The 25829-nt window shown below is 46.6% G+C and overlaps 4 protein-coding genes across 4 annotated transcripts; 2 read left to right on the top strand and 2 right to left on the bottom strand.

The window, feature by feature from the left end:
- The first annotated feature begins 1277 nt into the window (after positions 1-1277).
- Positions 1278-3246, top strand: LOC120652753 (DNA topoisomerase 6 subunit A3). Its single transcript, XM_039930664.1, has 2 exons — positions 1278-2759; positions 3006-3246. Exon 1 carries the CDS (start codon positions 1432-1434, stop codon positions 2740-2742), a length of 1311 nt encoding a protein of 436 aa, XP_039786598.1. The 5' UTR covers positions 1278-1431; the 3' UTR covers positions 2743-2759; positions 3006-3246.
- A 107-nt stretch (positions 3247-3353) lies between these two features.
- LOC120652752 (pentatricopeptide repeat-containing protein At5g02830, chloroplastic-like) lies at positions 3354-10057 on the bottom strand. The gene is made up of 12 exons (XM_039930663.1): positions 9451-10057; positions 8473-8560; positions 8042-8246; positions 7223-7330; positions 6732-6896; positions 6100-6654; positions 5538-5603; positions 5366-5446; positions 4786-4883; positions 4113-4323; positions 3965-4025; positions 3354-3868 (listed from the first exon to the last, which is right to left on the bottom strand). Exons 1-12 carry the CDS (start codon positions 9968-9970, stop codon positions 3555-3557), a joined length of 2472 nt encoding a protein of 823 aa, XP_039786597.1. The 5' UTR covers positions 9971-10057; the 3' UTR covers positions 3354-3554.
- Positions 10058-12008: 1951 nt separating this feature from the next.
- LOC120648180 lies at positions 12009-12941 on the bottom strand. Its single transcript, XM_039924920.1, has 2 exons — positions 12292-12941; positions 12009-12217 (listed from the first exon to the last, which is right to left on the bottom strand). Exons 1-2 carry the CDS (start codon positions 12818-12820, stop codon positions 12009-12011), a joined length of 738 nt encoding a protein of 245 aa, XP_039780854.1. The 5' UTR covers positions 12821-12941.
- A 4230-nt stretch (positions 12942-17171) lies between these two features.
- On the top strand, positions 17172-21619 carry LOC120652751. The gene is made up of 2 exons (XM_039930662.1): positions 17172-17500; positions 21204-21619. Exons 1-2 carry the CDS (start codon positions 17395-17397, stop codon positions 21467-21469), a joined length of 372 nt encoding a protein of 123 aa, XP_039786596.1. The 5' UTR covers positions 17172-17394; the 3' UTR covers positions 21470-21619.
- Positions 21620-25829: the final 4210 nt, after the last annotated feature.

Here is a 25829-nt window from a genome sequence, read left to right as displayed (position 1 = left end):
CCTGGCCGAGCGAGGGCCTCCCCGAGGATCCTGCAGGCTGCACGCATCGCCGTGCCGTTGCCGGAGTTCACGTGGCGGAGGGGAGGCGCCATGCTGCCAGTGGCTTGGTCCAGCATGCAGCCCATGACGCCCGGCTGGCGTGCCGCGCGCGTGCTCGGTGGCTGCGGCACTGGCGCGGGAGCGCGCCCAGGGGTGGACAGCATCAAGGTCGACATGCGCGTTGCGCACGCAGGATGGCGAGGAGAGCGACTTCGCATGCTCGCTGAGCTTCCAGGTGCCTCACAAGCACGGCCGGAGCGGCTGGCGCCAACCCCCGAACCCCTCGTGGTTGACAGCAGCAGTTGCGCTGACGCCATGCACGGCGAGTTCTAGACGCCGTCGAGCCGACTGGCTGCTGCTGCTTTGGAATGGAATTGCGATTGCCGGAATTCCTTGCTCGGTTGGACTGTGCGCTCGATTCTAAGTGTGATGCTTGCTTTTACTATTTGGTTTGAAACTGTAACTTACATGTAAGCTGTGATTTCTGAACTTGTTTAAGCTAAATGGGGGATTGCTGATCATATCAAGATTATAGATTTAATGCACTTTCAGAATGTGTATGTAAAGCTAAATCACGCCATGCGCAGTAGGGGAGTTGTTGCCCTCGGCCATGGCAGGCGCGGCCAGGGAGGGCGCAATCAGGTCCCCACCACCCTCAGCCAGGGCGCCGCCGCCGTCATCCATAGCAGGCGCGGCAAGGGTGGGCGTGGCCGGGGAGGGGCGACCGCCAGCGCAGGAACACCGGAGGCGGCGTCGTGGCGGCCAGCGCAGAAACGCTAGATCACGAACACGATGCGACGTCCAGCGGAAGAAGGCGATACATAGGGCTACAAGGGTCATTTCATCCTCCCAAATACAAAAAAAACAATGGAAATGAGGGGAAATACCCTAATGGCAGTAGATGCAAGAAGCACATGTTTAGGATCCCAAAATTGCAAAGTTGATGTTTGGAATGGCAAATATGCGAAGCGCGATGTTTATAGTCCTAATTTTGCAATTTTCTCTTCGAGATCAAAAGCACTATGTTACATAGGTATACAGGTAAGTCTCCCGGCGACTACCAGCCATCAAGGACGTATTCGACTGGCTTGACGAGCTTGTTCGCCAAATCGCTGGTTGCTAATCTGACGCTGCATCGCAGGGATCGGAGCAGGCAAGTGCGCGGCCGAATGGGGTAGACCGGAAAAGGCCCTTAAAGCCCAGAAGCTCCTCGGCCCACAGCCCAGCCGAGACAGCCCTCCTCTCCCGCTCTCCCCTCCCTTCTCCCCACCCAAACCATCCCACCAAATCGCAGCAGCGCTCAAGCTCAAGCCCCCGCCGACCCCATCTCCGGCGTGCCCTCCCAAAACCCTGCATTTTCCTCCGCCGCCTTCTGATCTCTCGGCCCTCGCCATGTCGGAGAAAAAGCGCCGCGCGGGGGCAACCGCGGCCGGCGCCGCATCTAGCTCGAAGAAGCCGCGCGCCGCCGCGTCCTACGCCGAGTCCCTCCGCTCGAAGCTCCGCCCCGACGCCTCCATCCTCGCCACCCTCCGCTCCCTCGCCTCCGCCTCCGCCTCCTCTTCCAAATCCAAGGCCGCCGCGAAGTCCCTCGCGGACCACGACCCCTCGGCGGACCCCACCTCCTCGTACATCGTGGTGGCCGACCAGGACTCCTCCTCCGTCACCTCCCGCATCAACCGCCTCGTCCTCGCCGCCGCGCGCAGCATCCTCTCCGGCCGGGGCTTCTCCTTCGCGGTGCCCTCCCGCGCCGCCTCCAACCAGGTCTACCTCCCGGACCTCGACCGCATCGTGCTCGTCCGCCGCGAGTCCGCGCGCCCCTTCGCCAACGTCGCCACCGCGCGCAAAGCCACCGTCACGGCGCGCGTCCTCTCCCTCGTCCACGCCGTCCTCCGGAGGGGCATCCACGTCACCAAGCGTGACCTCTTCTACACCGACGTCAAGCTCTTCGGCGATCAGTCTCAGTCTGACGCCGTCCTCGACGATGTCTCCTGCATGCTCGGATGCACCCGGTCCTCCCTCCATGTTGTCGCCTCCGAGAAGGGTGTCGTTGTCGGCCGCCTCGTCTTCGCCGACGACGGGGACCGGATCGACTGCACGCGCATGGGCGTCGGCGGGAAGGCCATCCCGCCCAACATCGACAGGGTCTCGGGCATCGAGAGCGACGCGCTCTTCATCCTGCTGGTGGAGAAGGACGCCGCATTCATGCGCCTCGCCGAGGACAGGTTCTACAACCGCTTCCCGTGCATCATTCTGACGGCGAAGGGGCAGCCGGATGTTGCCACCCGGCTGTTTCTGCGGCGGCTCAAGGTGGAGCTCAAGCTGCCGGTGCTCGCTCTGGTGGACTCCGATCCATACGGGCTCAAGATCTTGTCTGTGTACATGTGTGGTTCGAAGAACATGTCGTATGACAGTGCTAATCTGACAACGCCGGACATCAAGTGGCTCGGAGTCCGGCCGAGCGACTTGGACAAGTACAGGGTGCCGGAGCAGTGCCGTCTCCCCATGACCGATCACGATATCAAGGTGGGGAAGGAGCTGCTTGAGGAGGACTTTGTGAAGCAGAATGAGGGCTGGGTGAAGGAGCTGGAGACGATGCTGCGCACCAGGCAAAAGGCTGAGATACAGGCCCTCAGCTCCTTCGGGTTCCAGTACCTCACCGAGGTCTATCTGCCTCTCAAGCTGCAGCAGCAGGACTGGATTTGAGTACTTTCTGATGCTAGGTACGAGATATTGGTCGTCTGTCAATTATTCTCAGTTTGTCGTGTTAGGTTGCTTTTGTTTTTGAACACACACTGAACGCTCGGTAGTCGAATCAGATGAGTGACCTGATCAGTTCTTCAGCTTATTAGAGCACTTAACGAAGTAACAACACTTGTCATCAGTAATCTTCCCCGTGCGTTGTTCATTCAGAATGCATGAGTTAACCAAGATTCTTATTATACCTGCTATTGTGTTTCTGCTCGCAGGTGTCGGAAATTCCTTCAGCGAAGACAATGTCTTCCGCTCAGAACTTGCAAGGATCTGATTGACATGAGTGAAGACCTTGCTAACTTGTTATTACCAGCACCCTTGTATCACTTGTGTATTTGAACATCAGCTATAGTGTTATTTATTTCTGCTGGAGAACAATTCACGGAACAATTGCTGCCAGAAAACTGGAAGTTCGTCATCGCAACAGAGGAATTCATACCTCACATTTTTTTTAAACGCTTCAAAACTGGAACCTGGCAACTGGGATAAAAGTATTCAACCCTATTGAGTGATGAAATTAAATTTAGAGCGTAGAATCCCCAGTCCCCCAAATGAAAAATACAGAACAGAAATCACGATGCTTGGGTATCTGAATTTCTGAATGTGCTGGGCAAGAGTCTAAGACTCCATTGGCTGCCATCAAGTCCTTTACAAATTGTGTTGTGTGTGCCTGGAATATCAGGATACCTGTTCTCATATGTACATCCAATCCTAGAGTAACTGCTAATTTTGGTTGTATATGAATGGGCCAAAATGGTAAAATGTTACTGTACAATCCTCGCTACTTTCTTCTTCAACCAATGATTCAGCGAGTTAATAGTGATCTTTATCACTCCCTGTGGTCTCCTTGTAAAGTTTTTTGATACTTGCTCTAAATTGCTTCTAGATTTAGTCAGAGCATTGGGTTTTGCTGAAACTGGAGGACAGCTTCCAGGTCCAATCAAAACTTCAAGACCCAGGTCATCTGTCAAAACAGTAATTATTGCATGCTCAACATCGACTGCACTAGTTTCAACTTCAGTTCTTGAGGTCTTCTCGTGACCCGTGATGATAACCACATCATCCAGGACTGCTCTTCCTGCTCGAGGTTTCAAAAAGGCAGTGATGTGTCAAGCTAGAGACTTAGCATCTGTGTTTCTATTGTAATATGAACAGAGTGATATCTCAACATTACCTAGCAGGTATTGCTCTTTGATCTTCCGAAGAACAGAAAGGACAACAATTCGAGCTTCAACCTGCAAAGTTAATGTTGAGCAATACTGTTGGTAGTACTTCAGGAGCTTCAACATTACAGAAGGACAATACTGTTGGTCATCATTTACCTTCGAAAGGCCACGAACATCAACAATTTGGTTCTGATCAACATCTTTTTGCAAGACTGTTACGACCTTCTCAAGAAAAAGGTTGAACGATTCTTTTCTCTTAGGTTGTAGATCCAAATTGTAAAAATCTTGATTAGCACTCCCACTAGACAGAAACCCTTCACACCATTCTACTATTAATTCCTTGAGATAGTAGTCATTTGCTTGATACCTACAATGATTGAATTGTAGAATTTAACACCAAAAGGAAATCCTATGCAAATTGTCACAATACCATTCTATAACAAAAAGGTTGAACAATGGAGTTAGAAGCAGTAGACACCTAGGCATGAGATTATCAACTAAGCTTAAGTGGACCACATCTTTTATTCATATCTATTTGTGTTCAAAATAATTGTAGCTTAAAAGACTTCTGATGTACATAAGTACATTGTGTGTGCTGTATTTCTAGGCAACAGCTCTATTGTATGCTAGAACGTGTTTATCAGATAAAACCTTTGCTCTTTATTTAGTTCAACCATTAGTGTATCAGATTACCTTTTGTTATTTATTCAATGCAATCATGAATTGCTGTCAAAGCAGCACGCTAATAATGTAGAAAGAAGTAAATGCAAAAGCACTTGTACTGATTCAAAAGAGTGCCAAAATGCACACTATTGTTCCAGTCACATACCCTGCTTTCCTCATTTCCTGATAGATTGCTAAACACTGCTGGACTTCCTGTAATGATCCATAATTGCTGCGTGCTGTCAGGAGAGTTTTGTACGTCACCTGAAGAATTAACCACTATGTCATACAACTTCCAATGTTTTTTTTTGAAAACTATACAGCGGGGGAGGCCCCCACTGTGGTATTTTATTAAAATAAAGAAAACAGAAACAGAACTGTACAAAGCACGGGGATGAAACAATCCCCAGGGAGTAAGAAACTTCAGATGTTACACATGGTAACTACTGTACAGTGCTTCCAATGTTATCTAGTGACAGCCCAAATAATTTAACGCCAATAAGTCATGCATGCAGCCGAAGCAATTAGCACAATCAAACAACAGCACCAACTAGTCTGCATGACACTAATGTCAACTAGTACAGAGAATAAAGTCTAAGCCTTTGTTAGAACCTCTGATGCTGCCAAGTGCCAAATAGATCATCCATCAAAACAAAACAAAATGTTACATCAAGAAGCATCAATTCTCATTGTTAATGAAAATCAAAGCATCAAAGTCTTGTACCATAAATTCTAGATAGACTCACCAGATTGGGCTTCAGTTGGTGCGTTTTCATTTCATCAAACAAGTGCAGTGCCAACTTCAAATCTTTGTTTGCAACACATGCCTGGAGTGAAATGTAGCAAAAGCTTACTGCCAAATCATAAATTTGTCTAACATAAGGTGCACATTAACCAAGTGTTTTTCCAACGACTAACCTTAATAGCTACAGTATATGCAGAGACATTTAGTTTTATCCCAACGCGCTGCATTCTCCTGAGGGCCTATGTCAAAAAAGAAAGGGTAAGAATTATTAATTCATTGTTATTGGTTAAAAAATATGATGAATACAATCATCATAATACACATTATCAAGGAAGTAAGTGTGACGTTTTGTTTATCCAGGTAAGTTAAAAGGAATGCTAAATTGATAGGAGTATTTTCATCAACAATGACAAAGAGAAAGTGAAACTATTATGGAGCGTAAAGTAAAAAAATAAAATATGCATTGTATCAGTAGATGCAGGGAGGAAGATTTGCCACCAGAACTCCACAAGCTATTAAGTGAATTAATCAAATAACTCAACATATGTTTCATGGTCTATTTAACCTATTGGTTCTTTCATTCTTTCTCCACCAGACACATCCAGTTCGATAGAGTGGAATACTTCAAGAGGGCATTGAATGAGGAGATGTGTTTACTTGATGCGACAGATATCGTACAAAATATTGTAGCAGATCATATTGTGCAAAGAAAAACAACATAAAACTTTGACTAACCTGAACGGCACCATCCCTGTTTTGAGATGTTCCATAAATATCCATAAGAATAGACCAGCTAATAAGGTCAGGACAAAGGCCACTCCGCCTCATTTCGTTCATTACAGACTTCGCACGTTCAGCATTAGTACCACAGGCCTTCATCAAGATGTTATACGTTGTAACTGTTGGCCTGAACGGAACCACCAATATTGTACCGTCACTACTTGGATACTCTTTACAGAATGTGAAGGCACCATCAAGACATCTTTTCTGTTCAGGAGATAGAGATATCTTGATACCAGACTTCTTCCAACTATAGAACAATCGGAAAGCTCTATCATATTGGCATGACTTTAGACAAGCAGTAAGGATAATATTGAAGCATGGGGCAGTAGGTTGACAGCCATCCCTTATCATTTCTTCAAGGATCTCTATTGCACGATCAACCAGACCAGAATTTGCATAAGCATTGATTAATGATGACCAAGTTACAAGGTTAAGACGAACACCACCCCCTTGCATATCCTCTTTGATGTTGGAAGCCATCTTCCACATTTTTCCATCTGCAGACACCTGGAATTAAAAGAAAAAAGATTCTGTAAATCACAAATCATTGAAATGCATGGACAGCAACAACAAGAGCCCCATACCTTCATCATTGTACTATATGTGAAAACATCTAACTTTAAAAGGCCATCTCGCTCCTTTTTCTTCATTTCCTCATAAATTTCTTGAGCCATGTTGAATTCTCTGGCATTGCAGCATGTCTTCAGAAGAATATTATATGAAGTCAAATCAGGAGCCACACCAAGATTCTGAAAAAGAAAAAGGTGTAAACAGGAGCTTAAGGTCAATGCAAATAAGCTTATAGAAGATTGGTCGTGAACACAGAAAAGGAAAATGAAAGGAACAACCAAATGCACAGCGTAAATATTCTTCTAGTGAATGTGATTAGAAACGACATGATCAGGCATGCAATAGCAACCAAAAATTGGGCAGAAAATAGCAAGTGAGATGAACTAGTTACAAAAGGACAGGCAGACAAAAGGGAAAATAAAAAATTTGATGCAACCGAATCAATTTGCATGGAGCTAAAATGACCTACCTATGAACAGCAACAATAAGGTAGAAGATGCATTACTTGCATATGCTTGTAGACTGATAGGTTGTAGCTCAAACTATGAGCATTGACGTTCATAAGGCTGTTGAAGACGTAGGTATTTGGAGTAATCTTATCAGCAAGCAGCCCCTGCATATGAGTCACATGTGTTGTATATGAGTGAAGCCTGAAACTGTCTTTTGTTATTAAAGCATTTGTGTACAGCAGGTGAGCAGAAGTTAGTGTTTTATTTTGATATAATTTTCCTACTAGTTAGGTATTCCTCTTTCAGGGTTCCAGAGAGAGAGAGAGAGAGAGAGAGAGAGAGAGAGAGATGTAGACGTGTTGGACCAAGGATAAAGGCCCCCACCCCTCCCACTATAACACCTGGGTTTTATGGTCGGTTGGCTAGGTGGGGCGCTCTAACTTGGTACCAGAGCCGAGGTCCTGGGTTCGATCCCTCCCGGCCACGCATTTCCGCTGCGCGATTTCCCCTGCGTCTCTCGTGTGCTGAGACCTGCTGCGGGCTACGCCGGGCACTAGAACCTGCTGCGGGCTACGCCGGGCTCGCACGCCGTAGGGGGAATGTTGGACCAAGGATAAAGGCCCCCACCCCTCCCACTATAACACCTGGGTTTTATGGTCGGGTTGGCTAGGTGGGGCGCTCTAACTAGACGGAGGATGAAGAACTTTACAAACAAGTGATTTAATTTTTTTTTTTGCTTTGACAGCAATGAATACAAGGTTATTCCTTTTATATATACCTTAACTTGAAACCTAAAAAACAAATGGATATATCTTTAAATATAAAAAAAGTTGAACTAACAATGAAATTAACTGTGGCCAAAGGATATCATGTACCTCAAATACAATTCGAGCCTGTACAGAAGAGCCGCAATGGCCACATATATCTATTATACTTCGGCATGCAAACATATTTATGCCACCAAGCTGATCCTTAAGTGCTCCAAATACCGTTAAAGCATTTTTCAACTCCTTTCGTTTTCCAAAAGCTTCCATGGTATTGCAGAGTAAAAGTTGGGAATTAGAAAATATGCGTGCATACCTACATGTCAGAAAAAAAAATCCATAAGCAGGTATCAAGATTGCTAGAAACAGTATGGATTTAACCAAACCCAATAGGAAAATCCAAAGATGAAATAATCAGGTTGTGCATAAACCCAAAATCTCTTCCGCAAGAAACATATCATACTAACAGTAACAAGTAACAACCTACATTTAATTTGCAAAAATCAAGACAAGTTAAATAAATATGTGACAAGTATGATCACCTTATGGCCATATCAGGGTCACGCTTCTTGACAAATATTTTCAATACATCCATCGGGTTCACAATGCCTTGAACATAGAAACCATATCCTATACAAACAAAATAACACAGCACGATATAACAGCAATAATTTAAGATTATATGATTATCATGCAAAGAATGGGTAGGGGAGAATTAATAAAATATGATCATATGAATGATGTTGCCTAATAAGCAGGATGTATCGCAATAGAACTTTCACCAATCAACATGGCAAAATAGTATGCTGGTAACATGCAGGTGAATGCTCCTCAAGGCCTCATCAGTAATTATACCATCCAGACATCGTACAATAATCAAACAAATTTCCAGAACACAAACAGCATTAAACAACAAGCACATATTACCAGTTCATATTTGTCTGTTTGTCAAAGGCAATAAGAATCACAAACATGTTATCCTTAGCATTACTGCTCCTAAGTTTTTAGAAATTCATGAAGGAACTAGTAAAAACAGAGTGGAACCGCATACTTACATGCAAAGGAGTATGTGTTAAATGTGGACGTGAAAAATGACAACTACTCTCATAAATGAGATGCATGCCAGCTGAAACTGTCGTTAAACCAATTAATCAGGTAATCAAGTAGAAACCATGTGTCAACTGGTAGCTAATATCAAACAGATCAGTTCTCTGTGCTGAAGTTAGCATTCTAACCGCAGTCTAGTATTGACATGTCACTTCACAGTTCCACAAATAAGCAAAATCACATAAACCATTCAATAACAGACAAATGGTAACAAATGTGATCCTTGATGCTTTTTTTTTAAGCGGGTCAGATGCACAGAGCAACACTAGCAAACCAATTGGTAACAAATGCGCCACCCCGGTAGATAAATGACATAAATCAACTGACTGAAGTATAAACTTCATGCTACACTAGAATGAGGGGAAATAAGCCCGACTAAAGCATAGGTATGAAGAGATTGGGGGCAACATTACGCGCTAGCGCCTCGACGACCTCCACGAACTCCACCATTCGTCGCTCCTCCAGCAGCATCCGGCAGGCGGCCGCGACAGCGTCGGAGGCGTCGGCGTCGAGCATCTCGGCTGCGGGGACGCGCACGCGCTCGGCGTCCCGGAGGAACTCGAGCACGTGGGGCAGCCCGCGGTCGCGGACCGCGGCGGCGACGCCGCGCGAGAGGAGGCGGGCGCTGATGCGCGCCGCGAAGCTGGGGTCGTCGCCCGCGGCCGCGCGGAGGCCCTCGGCGGCGAGGAGGAAGTCGCGGAGGCGCCCTGCGCCCGCTAGGTTGGAGGCGACGCGGGCGTAGTACTTGATGGCGGCAGGGTCGCGGCCGACGCCGACATCGGAGAGAAGGGGGAGGGCCTTGGCCCGGGGTCTGGGCTTGGGGTTGGCATTGGGCGTGGGCGTGGGCGCGGGCGCGGCGGGTTGCGGGCTGCGACGGCGGCGGTGGGATGGGGGCGGTGGCTGCGGGGACGAGGAGGTCATGGCCAAGGCCATGGCGGGGAATGGGGGAGTGGCAGTGGAGATGGAGGCGACGCGTCTCCAAGTGTGCAGACTGCAGAGGGGTTTTGGGTGGCGCGGATTTTATTCCTTCGGATTGGAAGCTCGGAGGCGAGAAATTTCAGAAGATGACACTTAATTCGTGCGCCTCACTGAAATTGACACTATATGCTTTTCGGAATTTGGGACCGAGACTATTTTTTTCTCTTTTACATTTTCTTTTTAATCTCCAAGCCACATGAAAAGACCAAATTGCCCCTGGCCTATCCTATTAACTCACGGCTGCTCCCAGGACCTCACGACTGCTCCCAGGCCCCCTCACAGGCCTGTGCATGGTTTTTTTCCCCGACCGGTTGACTCAAACCGTCGGCCACCGGTTCTGGTTTACCGGACCGGTTGGACCGGTAACCGGTTTATACCGGTCAAACGCAAATTCGAATTCAAATTTCCCCGTTGAAGCGATTCTAACCGGTATACTGGTCGGTTAGATCGGTTTACCGACCGGTTTTGCCGGTATAATGGTGACTTGGACGGTCCGGTTAATAATCGGCATACCGGCCGATTATTCCGGTTTATCGGCCGGTTTGGCCGGTATACCGGTGGTTTCGAGCAGTTTTCCGACGCTTAAAAAATTGATCCCCGGTGTGAAATAAAAGGAAATTTCGGCATTAGCTATGCACATTTTAATGTAAATGACCTTACCAAAGCAATAATTTATAATCATGCATACAAATACAATAGTAATAAGCGTGCATATAAATACGGAGTCATACACATATACACATGAAATGAAAGTTCAACGTAGGAATGGGAAGACCCCCCATTTGGGACGCGGTTTGGTATTCGGCGGTGGACATCAAAGCGATACCTCGCACTCTAAGCAGCTCAGCCTTGTAGTGTTGCCAAGTTTGGCCTGTCCACGCCGATGTTGTCTGCCATTCCTGAACTAACATAGTATAAAAATGGGGTCTTCCCATTCGTACACCCATCTCGTCGGTGGCTGCATGCTGATGTCAGGAATGGGGTAGTGAAAAGATTGCCTGGAATCGCTGTAGGAGGAAGAAGAGTGCTGTGGACTGTCATAGTCCGTCGGTCCACCTGTTCTCCTCTGCGAGTGCGGTACTCCATGGTCGGTGTCCTGAGTAGCATGTGTGAACTGAGTCTCCCCTGCAATCAACCAAATTTCACAATTAGTAGTGAATACTCATAGTCAGAAATATGTGTCTATTTATATGTGCAATGTATACCTGTGAAACGAACACAACGAGCACCACCACTACCACCACCTCCAGCATCAGGATCAGCACCGTCACCATCATCACCATCATCGGCCGAGCTGCTATCCGCGGACTCCTGATACGGAGGACTACGCTCACCTTCGCCATCATCAGTCTCGGTGTCGCTGCTCACTGGTTTTGCCGTTTCTTTGCCTTTTCAACGCTTCGGGTCACCCTTCTTAGGCTCCTTCTGCAACTTTCTCTTCCCTAGGTGAGTGTCACCTATATTTTGACGTGCCCAATCGCTGATGGAATCATTCCCCGTTGCCTCACGTAGATCTGACACGTTTATTTGATCTCTGACAATATGGGACGGGAGAGGGGTGTCGCCGTCATCATCATCCTTGTCCAGAACTGGAGCCCGGTTAGATCTACCATATTCCATCCATTCCCGCACCGGATTTTTCTCATCATAGAAAGAAAGATGGGCTAGCTGGTCAATGAAATCACCTTCTTCACGCATCAGTGGGCCAGAGACCTCCTCAAGTCGGAGACGAAGGTTGTAGTTGACATAGACAAGCTTATTAAGTTTCTTGTGCGACAACCGATTGCGAACCTTTGTATGTAGCAAGGCAAAAGTACTCCAGTTCCGCTCGCATCCACTGGACGAACAACATTGTGAAACAAGTCTCATGGCAAGGTACTGCAGTTTTGGAGTACTTGATCCGAACATCATCCACCAGGACGCTGCATGTGCAACCGAGTATGTAAGCAATATATTCGAATAGAGAAAACAACAATTTCATATGGAATAACTCTTACATGGGGGATGTCTTTGGGTCCATCGCCATCCGCATTGCCATTTCATTGCTATACTCGCCAACTTTCTGCCAAAACACGTCAAACTCCTGCAATGCCTGGACGGCGCTCTGGAGATCCGTCATTCGTTGAAATGTATCTTTGAGTCCACGAAACATTTGTTGAGTTGGATCCATCGTATATGCATACCTCGGATTTAGGACAGCAGCTGCAAAATATAAGTCACTTCAAATAAGTATTATGTCAATAGAGTTTAAAAATAGACGACTCGTGTGTGTTTACCTGGACCCACATACGTGCCTATGAACACGTCACCCAATTTCTCGTCCACCACCTCAATATACTCTTTCAGTGTGGAAACATTTGTTCCAAAGAAAGACTGCAGCTCCTGTTTCATAGTCTGGTATGCCATCACGACTTCGCACATGTTCGGCTTCTTGTCCTGATCAGCGAAGCGAAGGAACTTGTATATTGGTTGAACCGTGTCGATGATATATTTCATTGCATCCCACCACTCCATACTTGAAAAACTTGCATGAGTATATCTACCTTCTTCGGTATTCGCCCATTTGCTGTGTTGGAACTCAGTAGATGCCATCCACTGCATGAAACGATCATGTTTCCGATAGATGCTCTCTAGGAACATGTAGTTGGTTCCAAATCGAGTGGCATTCCACTTGACCAACTCACCACCGATTACGTTCCTCATCATTGTATTCAACTGACCATGATTGTGTAACCAATTTAAAATTCGCTTACACTGCTTGATGATAACACCATGTTCAGGCCTTCGAGCTATATCCTTCAACATCAAATTGACGGTGTGTGCTAGACAAGGTGTCCAAGCTATGTGGTCATACACGTCACTTAGTAGTTCCTTGCATGCTTTTTTGTAGTTCGAGCCGTTGTCGGTGACTACGTGCACGACATTCTCCGGACCAATCTCTTCCACCACCTTTCAAATCTCCTGCAATGGAAGACAGATTGTTTAGTAACATGACATAACATACACAATGTGAATGGAACATGTTTAGGGACTACCTTGAACAAATATACAGCATCTTGAGTTCTTCCAGTCGCATCAATAGACTTATGGAACCATATGACCCCATTGCAATATATCAAAAAGTTGATGACACTCATCTTCGTCGGACCAGTCCATGAATCACACATCAACGTGATGCCAAATAAGGGCCAGTCTTTCTGAAACTTTACGTACCTCGTCTTCAAGTCTTGCTCATTCTGATCAAGGTACTTGCCATCAATATCCCGTCCAGTGGGTGATGCGATACCTTCACCTGCAACCATATGAAAATCATGAGATACAATAATGTAAGCTCATAGGTATCATTGCAATGAAAGAAAACTTACCACACTTCTGTGTCTCTCTGACCGCGCTGATAAAGTATGGACTGTCAGCCTGTCTTCCAGGTACTCCTGCAATATGGAAAAACTTTGACCAAGCTTTACCAATAGCTTCCTTTGCGTTCTTACCCTTCTGCGTCCAGGAGCCTGTATCAATACTTGGTTGCGTCATTCCTCTTCTCCCACCAGCTGCCAAGTTATAGTCCTCCACCACAGGACTCTCCCTCTGCGAAGTGGACCTTCGAAACATCCTCTGCATAACATTCCCCCTCGTCGAACCACTACCCCATCCACGCTCATATGCACCTCCTCTCTGTTCAACCCCACGTCGGAACTCTGCTTCCGCTCTCGATAGATCCATGGCACGCTGCACCTGAGCCTCCTCATCTTCTTCATCACCGGGATAGTTTCCCTCCGCTGCAGCCTTCTCCCGTCTCAACCTATCTCGGGGCCGGTCAGCAGTTGCCTTCTTTGCCCTATCCAACTCACGCTGAAAGAAGTCCCGCACATCAGGTGGCATATTCCTGCAATGGACCACCTCTGCCCCGCGGTGAGCTAAATGTTGCTTTAATCTTGTTGCACCACCTCCTCCTTTCTGCGTACGACAATAGTTGCATCGCCATCCGGGATAAAGATTTTCACCATGTTCCCATACAACATCTCTATCTCTCCCAAACATTTTCTACATGCATAAATGGACAACAAAAACATTTCAATCAGATAAATAGAATCCTAAATCCTACACCTAAATCTTACCTAAATTCTAAATTAGTACACCTAAATCCTACCTAAAACCTATAACTTTTCAGCCATACACCTAAATGTAACCTAAATCCTAAAACAAATAATCTAATATTCTAAATCATACACCTAAATATGCCCTAACCAAGCATTCTACTCAAAAATTTTGAGCTCTTACCTTCTCTCCCGGTCGGGTCGGTAACCGGCGACACCGACCGGTAAACCGCTCCGCCCGGCCGGTAAGCCGGCCACGCGCACCGGTATGCGCCGGATCTGGGGGGCGCCGGTAAGCCGGCCAAACCGGGCGGCCAACCGGGCGCGGAGCACGGCTAACCGGTCGCCTCCTGGGGGACGGTGGGGTGGCGGACAGATAGCGGCTTCGGGCGGATAGGGAGCGAGTGTGGTGCGCGACCCCCCGGGTGACACCGAACCCTGTCTAAGCATACAGACCACAATGGGCCTTAATGGGCCTTCGTGTTTTTTCTTTTTCTTTTTTGAATTTACTTCAAAATTCCTCAAATTAGGCTAAATGAACGAATTTTTGAGAAAGTTTTACATCATTAGATTATTTGCACCGTGTAGTATTTTTAGGAATTTTTTGGGATTTTTTCATTTTTTGAATTCAAATTTGAATTTTGAATTATGGCCGGTTTGATACCGGCCGGTTCACAAACCGGGCCGGTCCGCAAACCGGGCCGGTCCGGTTTGACCGACCGGTTCCCGACGGTTTCGCAAACCCTGGGCCTGTGTCGCTGCCTCCCAGGCCTGTATGGCTGTATCGCTGTCTCCCAGGCCTCTTTTGAACTCCCAGGCTACTGAGGCAACAGGGGCGGCGCAAGGAGCGGCAACAGGGGCGGCGCAGGTAGCTGGGCGGCCTGGGGCGGCGCAGGGAGATGGGCAGCGCACGGAGCTGGGCGGCCTGGGGCGGCGTAGGAGCGGCGACAGGGAGCTGTGACGGCGCCGCAGACCTGGGGCGGTGCAGGTAGCTGGGGCGCCCAGGGCGGCGCACGGAGCTCCAACCCTAGCTCAAGTTCATGGAGGCGAGACAAGAAAGGAGGAGGAGAAGAGCCCGTGCGCAAGGGCCGGGAAGCAGTGTTCCCTGGAAAGGATAAGGTAAGGGCAATTTGGTCTTTTCATGTGGTCTGGAGACTAAAAAGAAAATGTAAATGGAGAAAATAGATGACAAACACCTAGACCGAAAGAATTCGCAGTCCCGGTCCCAAATTCCGAAAGACGTGTGAATTGGGTGTCAAATTCAGTGTGGCACATAAATTGAGTGTCAAATTCTGAAACAGAACTGCAGCCGTCCACCGGGGCGGCGGCCGCCTGAACGCTGGCTCAGGCCAGAGCCAGACCGAACGCGGCCGCCTTGATTGTTCTCTCAGCCAGTCAGCTTTGCTCTAGTGGAGTTCAGCGTTTCAGGTCAAGATCCATATTTCTGTACGGTTGGCAGATGTTGTAGTAGAACTGTACTAGAAGTGTAGAACTCTGCCCAAAAAAAAAAACGGAAAACTGTGCTAGAAGCATAGAACTGCCAGAGCCAGACGTGAAATAGGAGAGCAAAGGCACTCAATACTTCAACCGTCAATAGACTCGATACTACTCTACGATAGAGACCCGTTGCCGTTGCTCTAGGTTACTTCTTTCTAAACTAAAAGTGGCATTTTTTATTTTAGATTTTATGGTTGTCCAGTGAAAGCTGTTGAGCTTTCCAACCATAGGTTCCAATTAACAGAAGATGCAATTAAATACACACCTGCAAGCAGGGAGAGTAATTGCATTAGGGGAGGGTGTAGTCTTTTGTATGCAAGACACACATTGTATATTACCTGCCCTCATATAACACCCAAATTATGCCGTCGGATGAATTAGTGATAGTGAGGGAAGATGAGATTGTTGGCATTTGGCAACTTGGCATCCTCTAGTGATCCCTGGTCAGGTAGTGTCCAGCAAGATAACGACGAAGGTAATCACCAGGGCGACATGTGTGAAGCAAGGGCTATGCTGGTTGCCGATGAGCTTCTTCAAGTGTGGTGAGGGATAATAACGTGGATTGATTAACATCTTGTGCGCGCGGGAATTATCGGGCTAAGAGTCGACGAGGACTTGGATCTAGCTGCACTGCAACCCGCAGGTAATCGGTGTCAGACTAGAAAAATGCCGCGCCGTTAGCGCCTCCGAGATACCCATCGTGAATTTATATCCGTACTTATAAATTTTGTTGCGGGTTCGACCAAATTTGATTTGATTATTAAATATATGTGTGTGAGGTGTGCACCGTTGAAATATGTCTATGGACCGTCCATGTGTTCATTCGTAGCGACAAGCTTGTATGTGGCAGTCATCATACGTGTCAATGTTGTGGTATATGCAGTGTGTAAATGTGTGAGGCGATTTAATCTGTCACCGATACACATTAAGTGGGTTGGTTTTGCAGAAGTCTTGAGGTGTTTTCTGTGGATTTGTTGTTCGTGAAGTGCAAATTGATTTCACCGAAGTTCGTAAGATTTTATGTGGAGCGGCGTAGGTAGAGTGCAGGTTGATTTTATCAGAGTTCAGAGTTTTTTTTTGGAAAACTATAGTAGGCCCCACATATAATTGATTCCGTGGACCCACATACGGTGGGTCCCACTTGTTGGTCCCGTGGGTCCACAGCGGGTCCCACAGGATCCACTTGTGGGACTCATGTTGTCGGGTCCTACGGACCCATGATGGGCCCACATGTGGGACCCATGTCGACAGGTCTCGTGTATAGGGTCAAATGTCCTAGAATTGTTTCTGGTCGTTGGATCGGCCGATCCGACGGCCCATATATTCTTGCGTGACCACCTCCTGGTGCAAGGAAATGCACCAGGATTAGTTATATAGATCCTGTCAAATCAGATCGATAAATTTCGAGCAAAACAAATGATGTTACCAAACTTCAGCAAACTCTCGAACAGAGGAACGAATCGGACACCGCAGTTTCCCCTGCGCTGCCGTTGGTCGTTGCCCAAGGCGTGACGGTTCTCTCTTACGGTCAGAGCCACACACTGCGGCGCAGCGCCCAGTGCGACTCGCCTTACCCCCCTCGCATTCACGCAAGCAACCTGCTCCTCTCGCTGTCCCAGAAACGCGCGGCTCTCCCCTGCCACGCCGCCTCCTCGGCCACCAGTCTCCCCTGCAACCGGGATAAGAAGGGAAGGGAAGCCGCGCGGCGAAAGAAACAGGAGTGACAAAAAGAATCTGGGATCGGGAGGCCTGCCAGGCTAGTAGTAGAATCTTGAAAGGGAGGCAGCCATGGATATACTGCTAGGTTCCGGGAGATTCTTGGCGCGACGGCCTCCCCTCGCGCTCGTCCCTCGCTGCTCCCGAGGCACCCCGGACAAAGGCCCCAGCGACAAAGGTAAGCGATCTGCTTGCTGCTCCCTGAAACTGTAAGGTGTTTGGTAAAATGCCGCAGTGGATCATTGGACCAGTACTGGGGTCAGTCAGGCTCTGTGGTCGTAGTGTATTAGGTATGACAGATCACAGATGACTGGTAGCCTAGCCGTCTCACCAGGATGCAACGGCCTGCTTTCCTGGATCCTCATTCAGTCTGACGTGATCCGCTCACTGGACCGTGTTGGGCTTCTTGTGCTAAGATTCGAGTTAAATGCAACGGTTATTTCCGTTAATTTCAAGCAGGAAAAGTCGTAGGGCTTCATGTGCTAAGATTTGATTGTTGTGCGCAACAGTAAGCCAAGGTGTGTGTATATTTTTGGTTTGACATAATGAAATGTACTGAGATAAGGAAAAGTTAACCATGATTCTCCTTATGTAGTTATGCTGGCATTTATATGCCTCTCAGAGTGAGGGTTACACTTCACAATCCAGTAGGTAGGTACTGAATTTAATCATAGCCATTTTGTACTCCATTGTTGGTTCGCATTGTAAATTCCTTAACCAAACTGGAAACATTCTTTTTTTTTGCCAATTGTCAATGCTGGAGATTGAAGTATAGAACATAGTGTGTCTGCCTTCAGGAGATTTTCATAGTTGAATTGTGTGATATTTTTTTTAGGGCCATTTGCGCAAAAATTTACTGGTCGTTGGACTCTGAGTAGTCTATATGGATTGGCCTTGATGCTGCTTGTCCATATATTAGGGTCTTGTGGATACTGGCTGATGAATTGTGAATTCCCCTTTTTAAGGTATTTTCAAAAAGCTCGTTCTATATAAAGAGACAAGGCTATGCATAATCTGCACAAAAAGTTAATAATCCCTGGACTCTGAGTAGTCAAAATTTTGCTTTGATGGTGCCTGTCCATACATTTAGTTTGTGGATACTGGGTGTTGAATTGTGAATTTCCTTCTTGAAGGTATTTTTAGAAATTCTATTCTACATAATGATATGATGCTGTGCATAATCTGTAAGACCTGCCATGGTCAGTCTTTGTTGCTGTGCTGCTTATGGAATCTAATTTGTTAGAGGAGTCCTTGCCAATCAGATGAGGTTATGCCACTATGCCTTTAAAATGTTCTTTCAACTAACTGTTGTTTCTAATACAACAACAACATAGCCTTTTTTCCCAAGCAAGTTGGGGTAGGCTAGAGATGAAACCCGAAAGAAATAAGTTCAAGGTTCAGGCACATTGATAGCTAGTCTCCAAGCGCTCCTATCCAAAGCTATCTCTTTAGAGATATTCCAATCCTTAAGGTCTCTCTTAACCGACTCATCCCACGTCAGTTTAGGTCTACCTCTACCCCTCTTTACATTATCGACCCGCTCAAGAACCCCATTACGCACCGGCACCTCAGGAGGCCTTCGTTGGACATGTCCAAACCATCTCAGCCGATGCTGGGAAAGTTTCTCCTCAATTGGTGCCACCCCAATCCTATCCCGAATAACTTCGTTCCAGACTCTATCCCTCCTTGTGTGCCCGCAAAACCACCGCAACATCCGCATCTCTGCTACACTCAGTTGCTGGACATGTCGCCTTTTTGTAGGCCAACATTCAGCACCGTATAACATTGCCGGACGAATTGCTGTCCTATAGAATTTGACTTTTAGCTTTTGTGGCACCCTCTTGTCACAAAGGATGTCAGAAGCTTGCCGCCATTTCAACCAACCAGCTGAAATTCTATGCCTAACATCTTCATCAATGTCGCCATCATTTGTAGCACCGATCCTAAATATCGAAAAGTATCCTTCTGGACCACCACTTGCCCATCTAGACTAACCTCTCCCCCCTCATGCCTAGTCGCGCTGAAATCGCACATCATGTACTCGGTCTTGGTCCTACTAAGTCTGAACCCTTTCGACTCTAACGTGCGTCTCCACAGCTCTAACTTCTTATTAACCACTGCCCTACTCTCGTCAACTAGCACCACATCATCAGCAAAGAGCATACACCAAGGGATCTCACCTTGTATATCTCTTGTGACCTCATCCATCACTAAAGCAAAATAGAACAAAAAAAAAGGGCTTTTGAAAAGCCATCTCAGTTCCAAACAGAGCCTAGACGGTTTAGTGTTGATATCAAAGCTACTAAAAGATGATAGACCGGATAAATGAAAAACGCATTAGCAGACCACTGGTTTCATCCAATCCTTTTTCCTCTTCTGGTGGGGAAACAATAAAAGAGCAATCTTGATTTTTGATATATTGATAAACATGGTTCGGCTAGGCGGCGATTCCGCGGCGCCTAGGCGCGATTAGGCGCTAGTCGAAGCCCTGCCGCGTCGATTTGGCCGTAGTCGCTCTTCTAGGCGGCGGCAGCTCGTCGGCGGAGCCAGTGGGGGTGGAGGAGCGCCTGGCGGAGGTCGCCGGTGGGGGGGGGGGGGCTGCGGGTGGCGGCAGGGGCTTGCACGGGCAGCTGCTGGCGCAGGCGCGGGCGCCCAGCAGAGGAGAGAGAGATGTCGGAGAGGGAGAGGAATCGGCGGCGGCGGCAGCTGAGGCTGGAGACGAGCCTCACGAAGGATGCGGGAGTTGGGAGATGGATAGGGTTTGGACAGGTTGCCTCTCTCTTGGGCCTTTCTATGGACTGGACAGGTTGTCTCTTGGGCCTTTCTATCTCCCTAAATCAGCCTTTTTACCTATCTGAGCCCACTATTCAGCTGTTTATTTTTTTCTTTTAGAAGATAATATATGTATATTAGTATATATATATAACGCCTAGGAAAACGCCTAGGAGCGCCTAGGACCGAGTACTCCCGACTAGGCGCTAGGCAATGGGTCAGCGCCTAGATTCCGCCTAGCGCCTAGCTGAACTTTGTTGATAAATAGTGTTCTAAAAGGCTATTTACAAGTCCCTCCTGAAGGAAAACAAACAAAAGAAAACAGTTATGTTTTAGTTCATCAGTGTGCAGGTTTCTTTTCCTTTGATCTGCAAAGTAGGGGGGCAATATCTTGTAAAAAAAATGCCAGCACCAGTTCCTAAACACAGCAAGCACATATTAAACTAAAAAGAGACGGCTTGGACTCTTCTGCAAAACAAAAATCTAACTGTGGATAGCTGGCAGACTGTTGTAATTCGCAAACTTTGCTCCCAGCAGCCCCAAAACATCAACGCATATTACCTTATATTGTTCTTTGGACAAAAAATTTAAATGCATGGGCATGGCTGACTGAAGCTCCAGTCTACAAATGTAAAATTCGTCCATAGTCAGCTGGTGGTAGTGGATTCTAATGTTGATTCCAAAGGAAAGAAGAAAGGTAGCAAGCGGCAGCATTATACATTCCTGGTGGAACCTATGAAATGAACCAAACTATAGAGTGTTTCAAAAATCAAATTGGACAACCAGATAGAATCAACTACCTCATCTGGGAGAATATTTCTCAAAGAAAGTTAGCATTAGGAGGTTAAATTTTAGCATCAGCTTTACTAGCAATCGGATTTATTTTCCTTGTAGATTTTAAGTTTTGATAGTTTAGATCTGCTGATGCGAATCTAATTTATCAGCAGAATCCAATCTATCTTTTATAATTTCTTGTTTCCCTTTTTAATTAAGAATGGAAGCCTTCCCTTTTTAACAAGAACAAAATATGTACTTTCGCTTGTCTCTTCATAGGTAGTTTGTTTATATATCTATATGAAGGTAGTACACATCTATGTTCTTACTGTCAGGCGAAACCTCTACCGACTGGGACAAGGCTTGGTCAACATTTAAGAAGAAAGGGAAAAGGACCCTATTTTCAGATTTCTCACCAAACAAGTATGTGACCTGGAACCCCCGGCGCAGTGAGTATCCAGTGTCAGAAGAGGTTGATCCAATCAAGAGCACTGAAAGATCTAACTTGATGCTGTGGACAAGTCCTCAGTTTACCTTGGTGGGGGCGATAATCATCGTCTTGACATTACTAATCTATACACTAGTTGTCCCACCCAAGTAACTGCAGAACAGCTAGGAGTGGGCTGTAAGCCAAGACTTCAACTGCGAAGTCTGTATTGTACATTTCGAGTGTACTATACCAACTATAGCTGTATTGCTTCAAATGCAATCAAGTCGTATATAATATCACATTCGTTCCATTTCAGATATACCTCTCTGAGCATTGATTCATCCATAGGTAGAATAATAATATGTTGATCAGTATTCAATAATCATAGCCCGTGTAGATGATCCTGGTTTGGTTTTTGCATATTCTCAGTGCAATGTGTGATAATAAAATATTAGCTGTATTAATCAGTGACAGGTAGTTTGTAGTGTTGGAACTGCTTGGGCAAGTTGGCATGTGCAAAGCATCAGTTAGAAACTGATTGAGCCCATGCGAATCACGTTTCTCATTACAGACAAATTCAAAGTCAAAAAGGACAGATCATTGTCTTCATACAATAATAAGCCCTAGGCAGACAGGAATCTTGCTTAGATGTAAAGCAATGTAACTAACCTTGTTTCCTAGGCCCTAAATAGTTACCATATGTCTCTTGTGTTGGAGGCACCAGGATGGTGTGTCTCGAAATCTTGTTGAGTGCATAGAGTAAATGCACTTCTAAATAACATGTCAGGGATCTGACATTATCTTGAGTGGCTTGGTCGTTGCATCTTTATAGCATCATGGATCAAGTCAAACAGTGGCTTTTTCAACCTTCAGACCTGAACAATCCCCAAGTTTTGACTCTCCTATGGGCAGTTGCAGACTTCCAATGTTGGTTTAGTGAAGAGAGACAGGTCCATCTGGAGATTGCTGAGAGCATTTTGAAGATGGTAGATTGTTGAGAGCATCTGGATCTGGCTTCGTATTACCTTCAATCCTTCACTAATGATAGAAAATGTTTGCAATGTTCTTATGAATTATTATCATGATAGTTATTTTGTTTTGCTTTTGTTACTCTGGCATTCCCTTTGATTCCAGACACTAGCAAACAGGAAAATTGGTGCATGCCGATGACCAAGACTTTCATCCTCAATGTGAACGGAATAGATCGGTCACAGGGGTAGTGTGTCCTTCAAGTCAACTGCTCTCTGAAATGTCCAAATAATTTCTTATAATATCTCGGGTCCATCTGTGTCTGTATTTTAGTGGTTGATTGATTGTGCATTATTGTACCGATTATCAAAAGATGTCCTAGTTTATGTCTACTTTTTGTGCACTTGCAATATCCATGTCTAACAGAGAACCAGACTGCATGATTTCAGTTCTGAATCTAAAAGCTTTCTGGCATCAAAGATTCTCTTATTTTGTTCCCCTGTTCTTGTCTGGAGACCCATCCCCTATCCCACATTGCTAGAGATACTTTTCTGTTTCAATCCAGCTGGAATGCTGAATCGAGAACCTAGCCAGTCGTAATACCACATTTTTCAGATCAGTTATGTGACTACTGCACCCAAACGCTGAAACACTACATTGACTGGACACCATTGTTCTTGTAAGTCAGAATTGATTGCTGGCAACCAGCAACTGCAGTTGATTATCCCCATGTTTGCAGTTCTTCTATTATTAATTTTCACGTTGTACAGCTGGCAATGCATCCAAATGGAACGGAGGACAGAGACAGAGTCTCTCTGAACTTCTCTTTCTGAAGTACGTACAAGACAGAGTCTTGCCACTGCATTTCAAGGTTTCACACAGGTTCAGATTGACTGAGTACAGTGCTCTACTGAAAGGTGCAAGCCCAAAGAGATTCCAGAAGTTATCAAACTTCAGGGGAGCTCCTTGGTCCCCAAGGAAGCTTGGCCCCTACTCTACCCAGTGCCCTCCCATGCCCAGTGTCTCATCAACGGCTATAAAAATGCAGAGCCGTCGCCTCCCCGTGTCACTCCATCCTCTGACATCAGACACAACACAGCACAGCACACGGCTCTTCAGCCCCCAAATTTCCGTGCCTTCCTGAGCAAGAAGACACCCGCGGCGGCGATGGAGCGGCGGCCGCAGCAGCAGCAGGCGGCGAGGCGGACCCTGCCGCAGCGCGGGCAGATCAAGGCGCGCATTTTCGCGAGCCTCTTCCGGTGCCTCGTCCCCAGGGCAGCAGCGCGCAAGGAAGACGGCAAGAACAAGGTAGTCAGCGACCGCCGCCGCGTCACCCCCGGTGGTTGATGCGGTCCAGGCAAGGGGAAGATGGTCTGGAGAATCAAAGATTGGGTCCCTGCGACCCGGTGAGAAATGCCATGGCGCCGGTCCTTGAACCGGCGGAGAGTCGGGGTGGGGTGGGTGGGGGTGTGCTCGTGAGTAAGCTAAATCTGTGATAATGGTATGGCCGTATGGGATTCAAAGTTTCAGAATTCAGACAGGGCAGGGAATAATCTGAATTCGGAAGCTTCCAGTGATCAAATAGAGTCTCTGAACTTCGGGTTCGGCTGGAGTGCTCTGTACACTCTAGCCTTAGCTCTTTAGCAGTAATTTTAGTCTGTACTCTGTAGCATGGGGAATTTTTTTTTCTCTTTCCCTTTGATATCACTTGTCGTGTGGGTATTTATGATGAGCGTTGCAATTGATGTAGTGGTGGTGAATTTCTGTTCTGCTCTGCATTGTTTTTTTTTATAAAGATTGTTCTGCTCTGCATTGTGGTTGTGTACTCTGTTTCTTTCAGTTGAACAAGCTTTTCTTCTTCTTCTCATACTTGCTGAAAGCCTGAAACTGCAATGCGTTGATACTGGATTATTGGATACAGATGCTTCTCCATTCGGTATCCGACACAGATACTCCTCCGATACGAATCAGAACGGCACTGAACATGCTTGCTTCCTCTGGATGCAGAAAACAGGTATTGGACACAGAGTTTCAGAATTCAGACAGTGCAGTTCAGAACAAATGGAATCTGAACTCCGGCATCACCACTAGCCTGTGTTCTTTAGATGTATGGAGTGTGGGGATTTCTTTATTAGATAAGGGGAAACCAGCCTCAGCTATCACACCGTGATCTTGCAGCCAAACGTAGTGCGGGGATTTATTTCCTCTTCTGAGATCACTGTCTTGTCATCTTGTGGGTATGATGCATTGATGTGGTGGTGATGAATTTCTAGTCTGCCTCTGCACTGCGGTTGTGTGATCTGCTTCGTTCTTTTAAAAAGCTCTCCTCTCCTCTAATATGATGCGTGGATACTCAGATTCTCGGGCAACGATGCTCCTCTCATACTCACCGGCCGGACAAGCACGGCAAATGTAGAGCAGCCATGCATACATCTTTCTGTGTGTCCTTGCTCTTCTTGCAATCAGGCTCCGTTTTTCCTCACCCAATGCTCTTGAATCTTGGATTCAGAGCCTGTCAAGGTTGTTTGTTCGTTTCCTTTGTTGCGAGGTTCCGGTCACTGCCGGTGCTAGATCGAGGTGCTTGTGCTGTGCTTCACCTTCATGGCGAAGTCTTGCCCTGGAAGCTGTAGCTGCTGATTGGCCCCGACACGGCATCGATGGTTATGCTAGGGATCAAGAAAAGTGGCAAGCCTTTTGTCCCACTGACTGGCCGACTCGGACTGAAGCCGAAAAATTCGGCGACTTCGTGTTCGTCATCCCCCCGCCCCCAAAGCAAGGAAACCACAAACCACTGCTTCTTTTCGTGGCGTGCGGCGCTTTTGCTCTGTTTTTCTTTTCTCTTGTTTGGACGACTCGGGATCATTAGATTACGGGAGGGGGTTGTGTCGAGCCCCGGTTGGCTAAAAACGGCGTGGATCCTCGCTCGGCGTCGTAGTCATCCGGGCTTTCGTTAATCGTAAAAATATCCCGACTGGCGCGTAGTAATATTTGCCCACGAAATTCCCAAAGTCATTCTTCGTGAGCTGGCCTCTTAAGTTTGCCAGATCCGTAGTATAATTGTTTGCTGCTCCAGTGCTCACTTGTTCAAAAAAGGAAAAAGCTTGCTATGAATATGCTATCGTTGCTAGGGAATCACCTATGTGAGTAGGATAGGATCTCGCTTCATGAAGCAAGAAATGGGTAACCCTGTAATAACCAAGAAATGGACAATGTTATGTACTAACCAAGAATACATGTTCCATTCAGAACATTGGAAACCAATTAATTATTAAAGAATACAGAAACTCAAGATACCGCGTGAAGGAAGCATGCGGCAGGGGCCCATGCTAGTTTTTGTTCTTCTTCCCAACATTTATCTAAGATAGTACTATGTTCCACGGAATTTTTAAGAAAATATTAGAATGCCTATCCTTGCGCAGATGTTTTTTTTAAGAAAAAAAGATATTTTCAAATCCTCAAAGGGGATTCCCCTTCTTCTGCCTCGAGGAGCCCTAGGCTAAGGCCTTGTTTAGACGCAAAATTTAAAATTTCAAAACTATTTTGCGGCATATGCATGGAATAT

This window comes from Panicum virgatum, chromosome 9K (assembly GCF_016808335.1).
Source record: "Panicum virgatum strain AP13 chromosome 9K, P.virgatum_v5, whole genome shotgun sequence".
Taxonomy (NCBI): domain Eukaryota; kingdom Viridiplantae; phylum Streptophyta; class Magnoliopsida; order Poales; family Poaceae; genus Panicum; species Panicum virgatum.
Note: the sequence above shows the minus strand (reverse complement) of the source record. Positions and strands in the feature narration are given on the sequence as shown.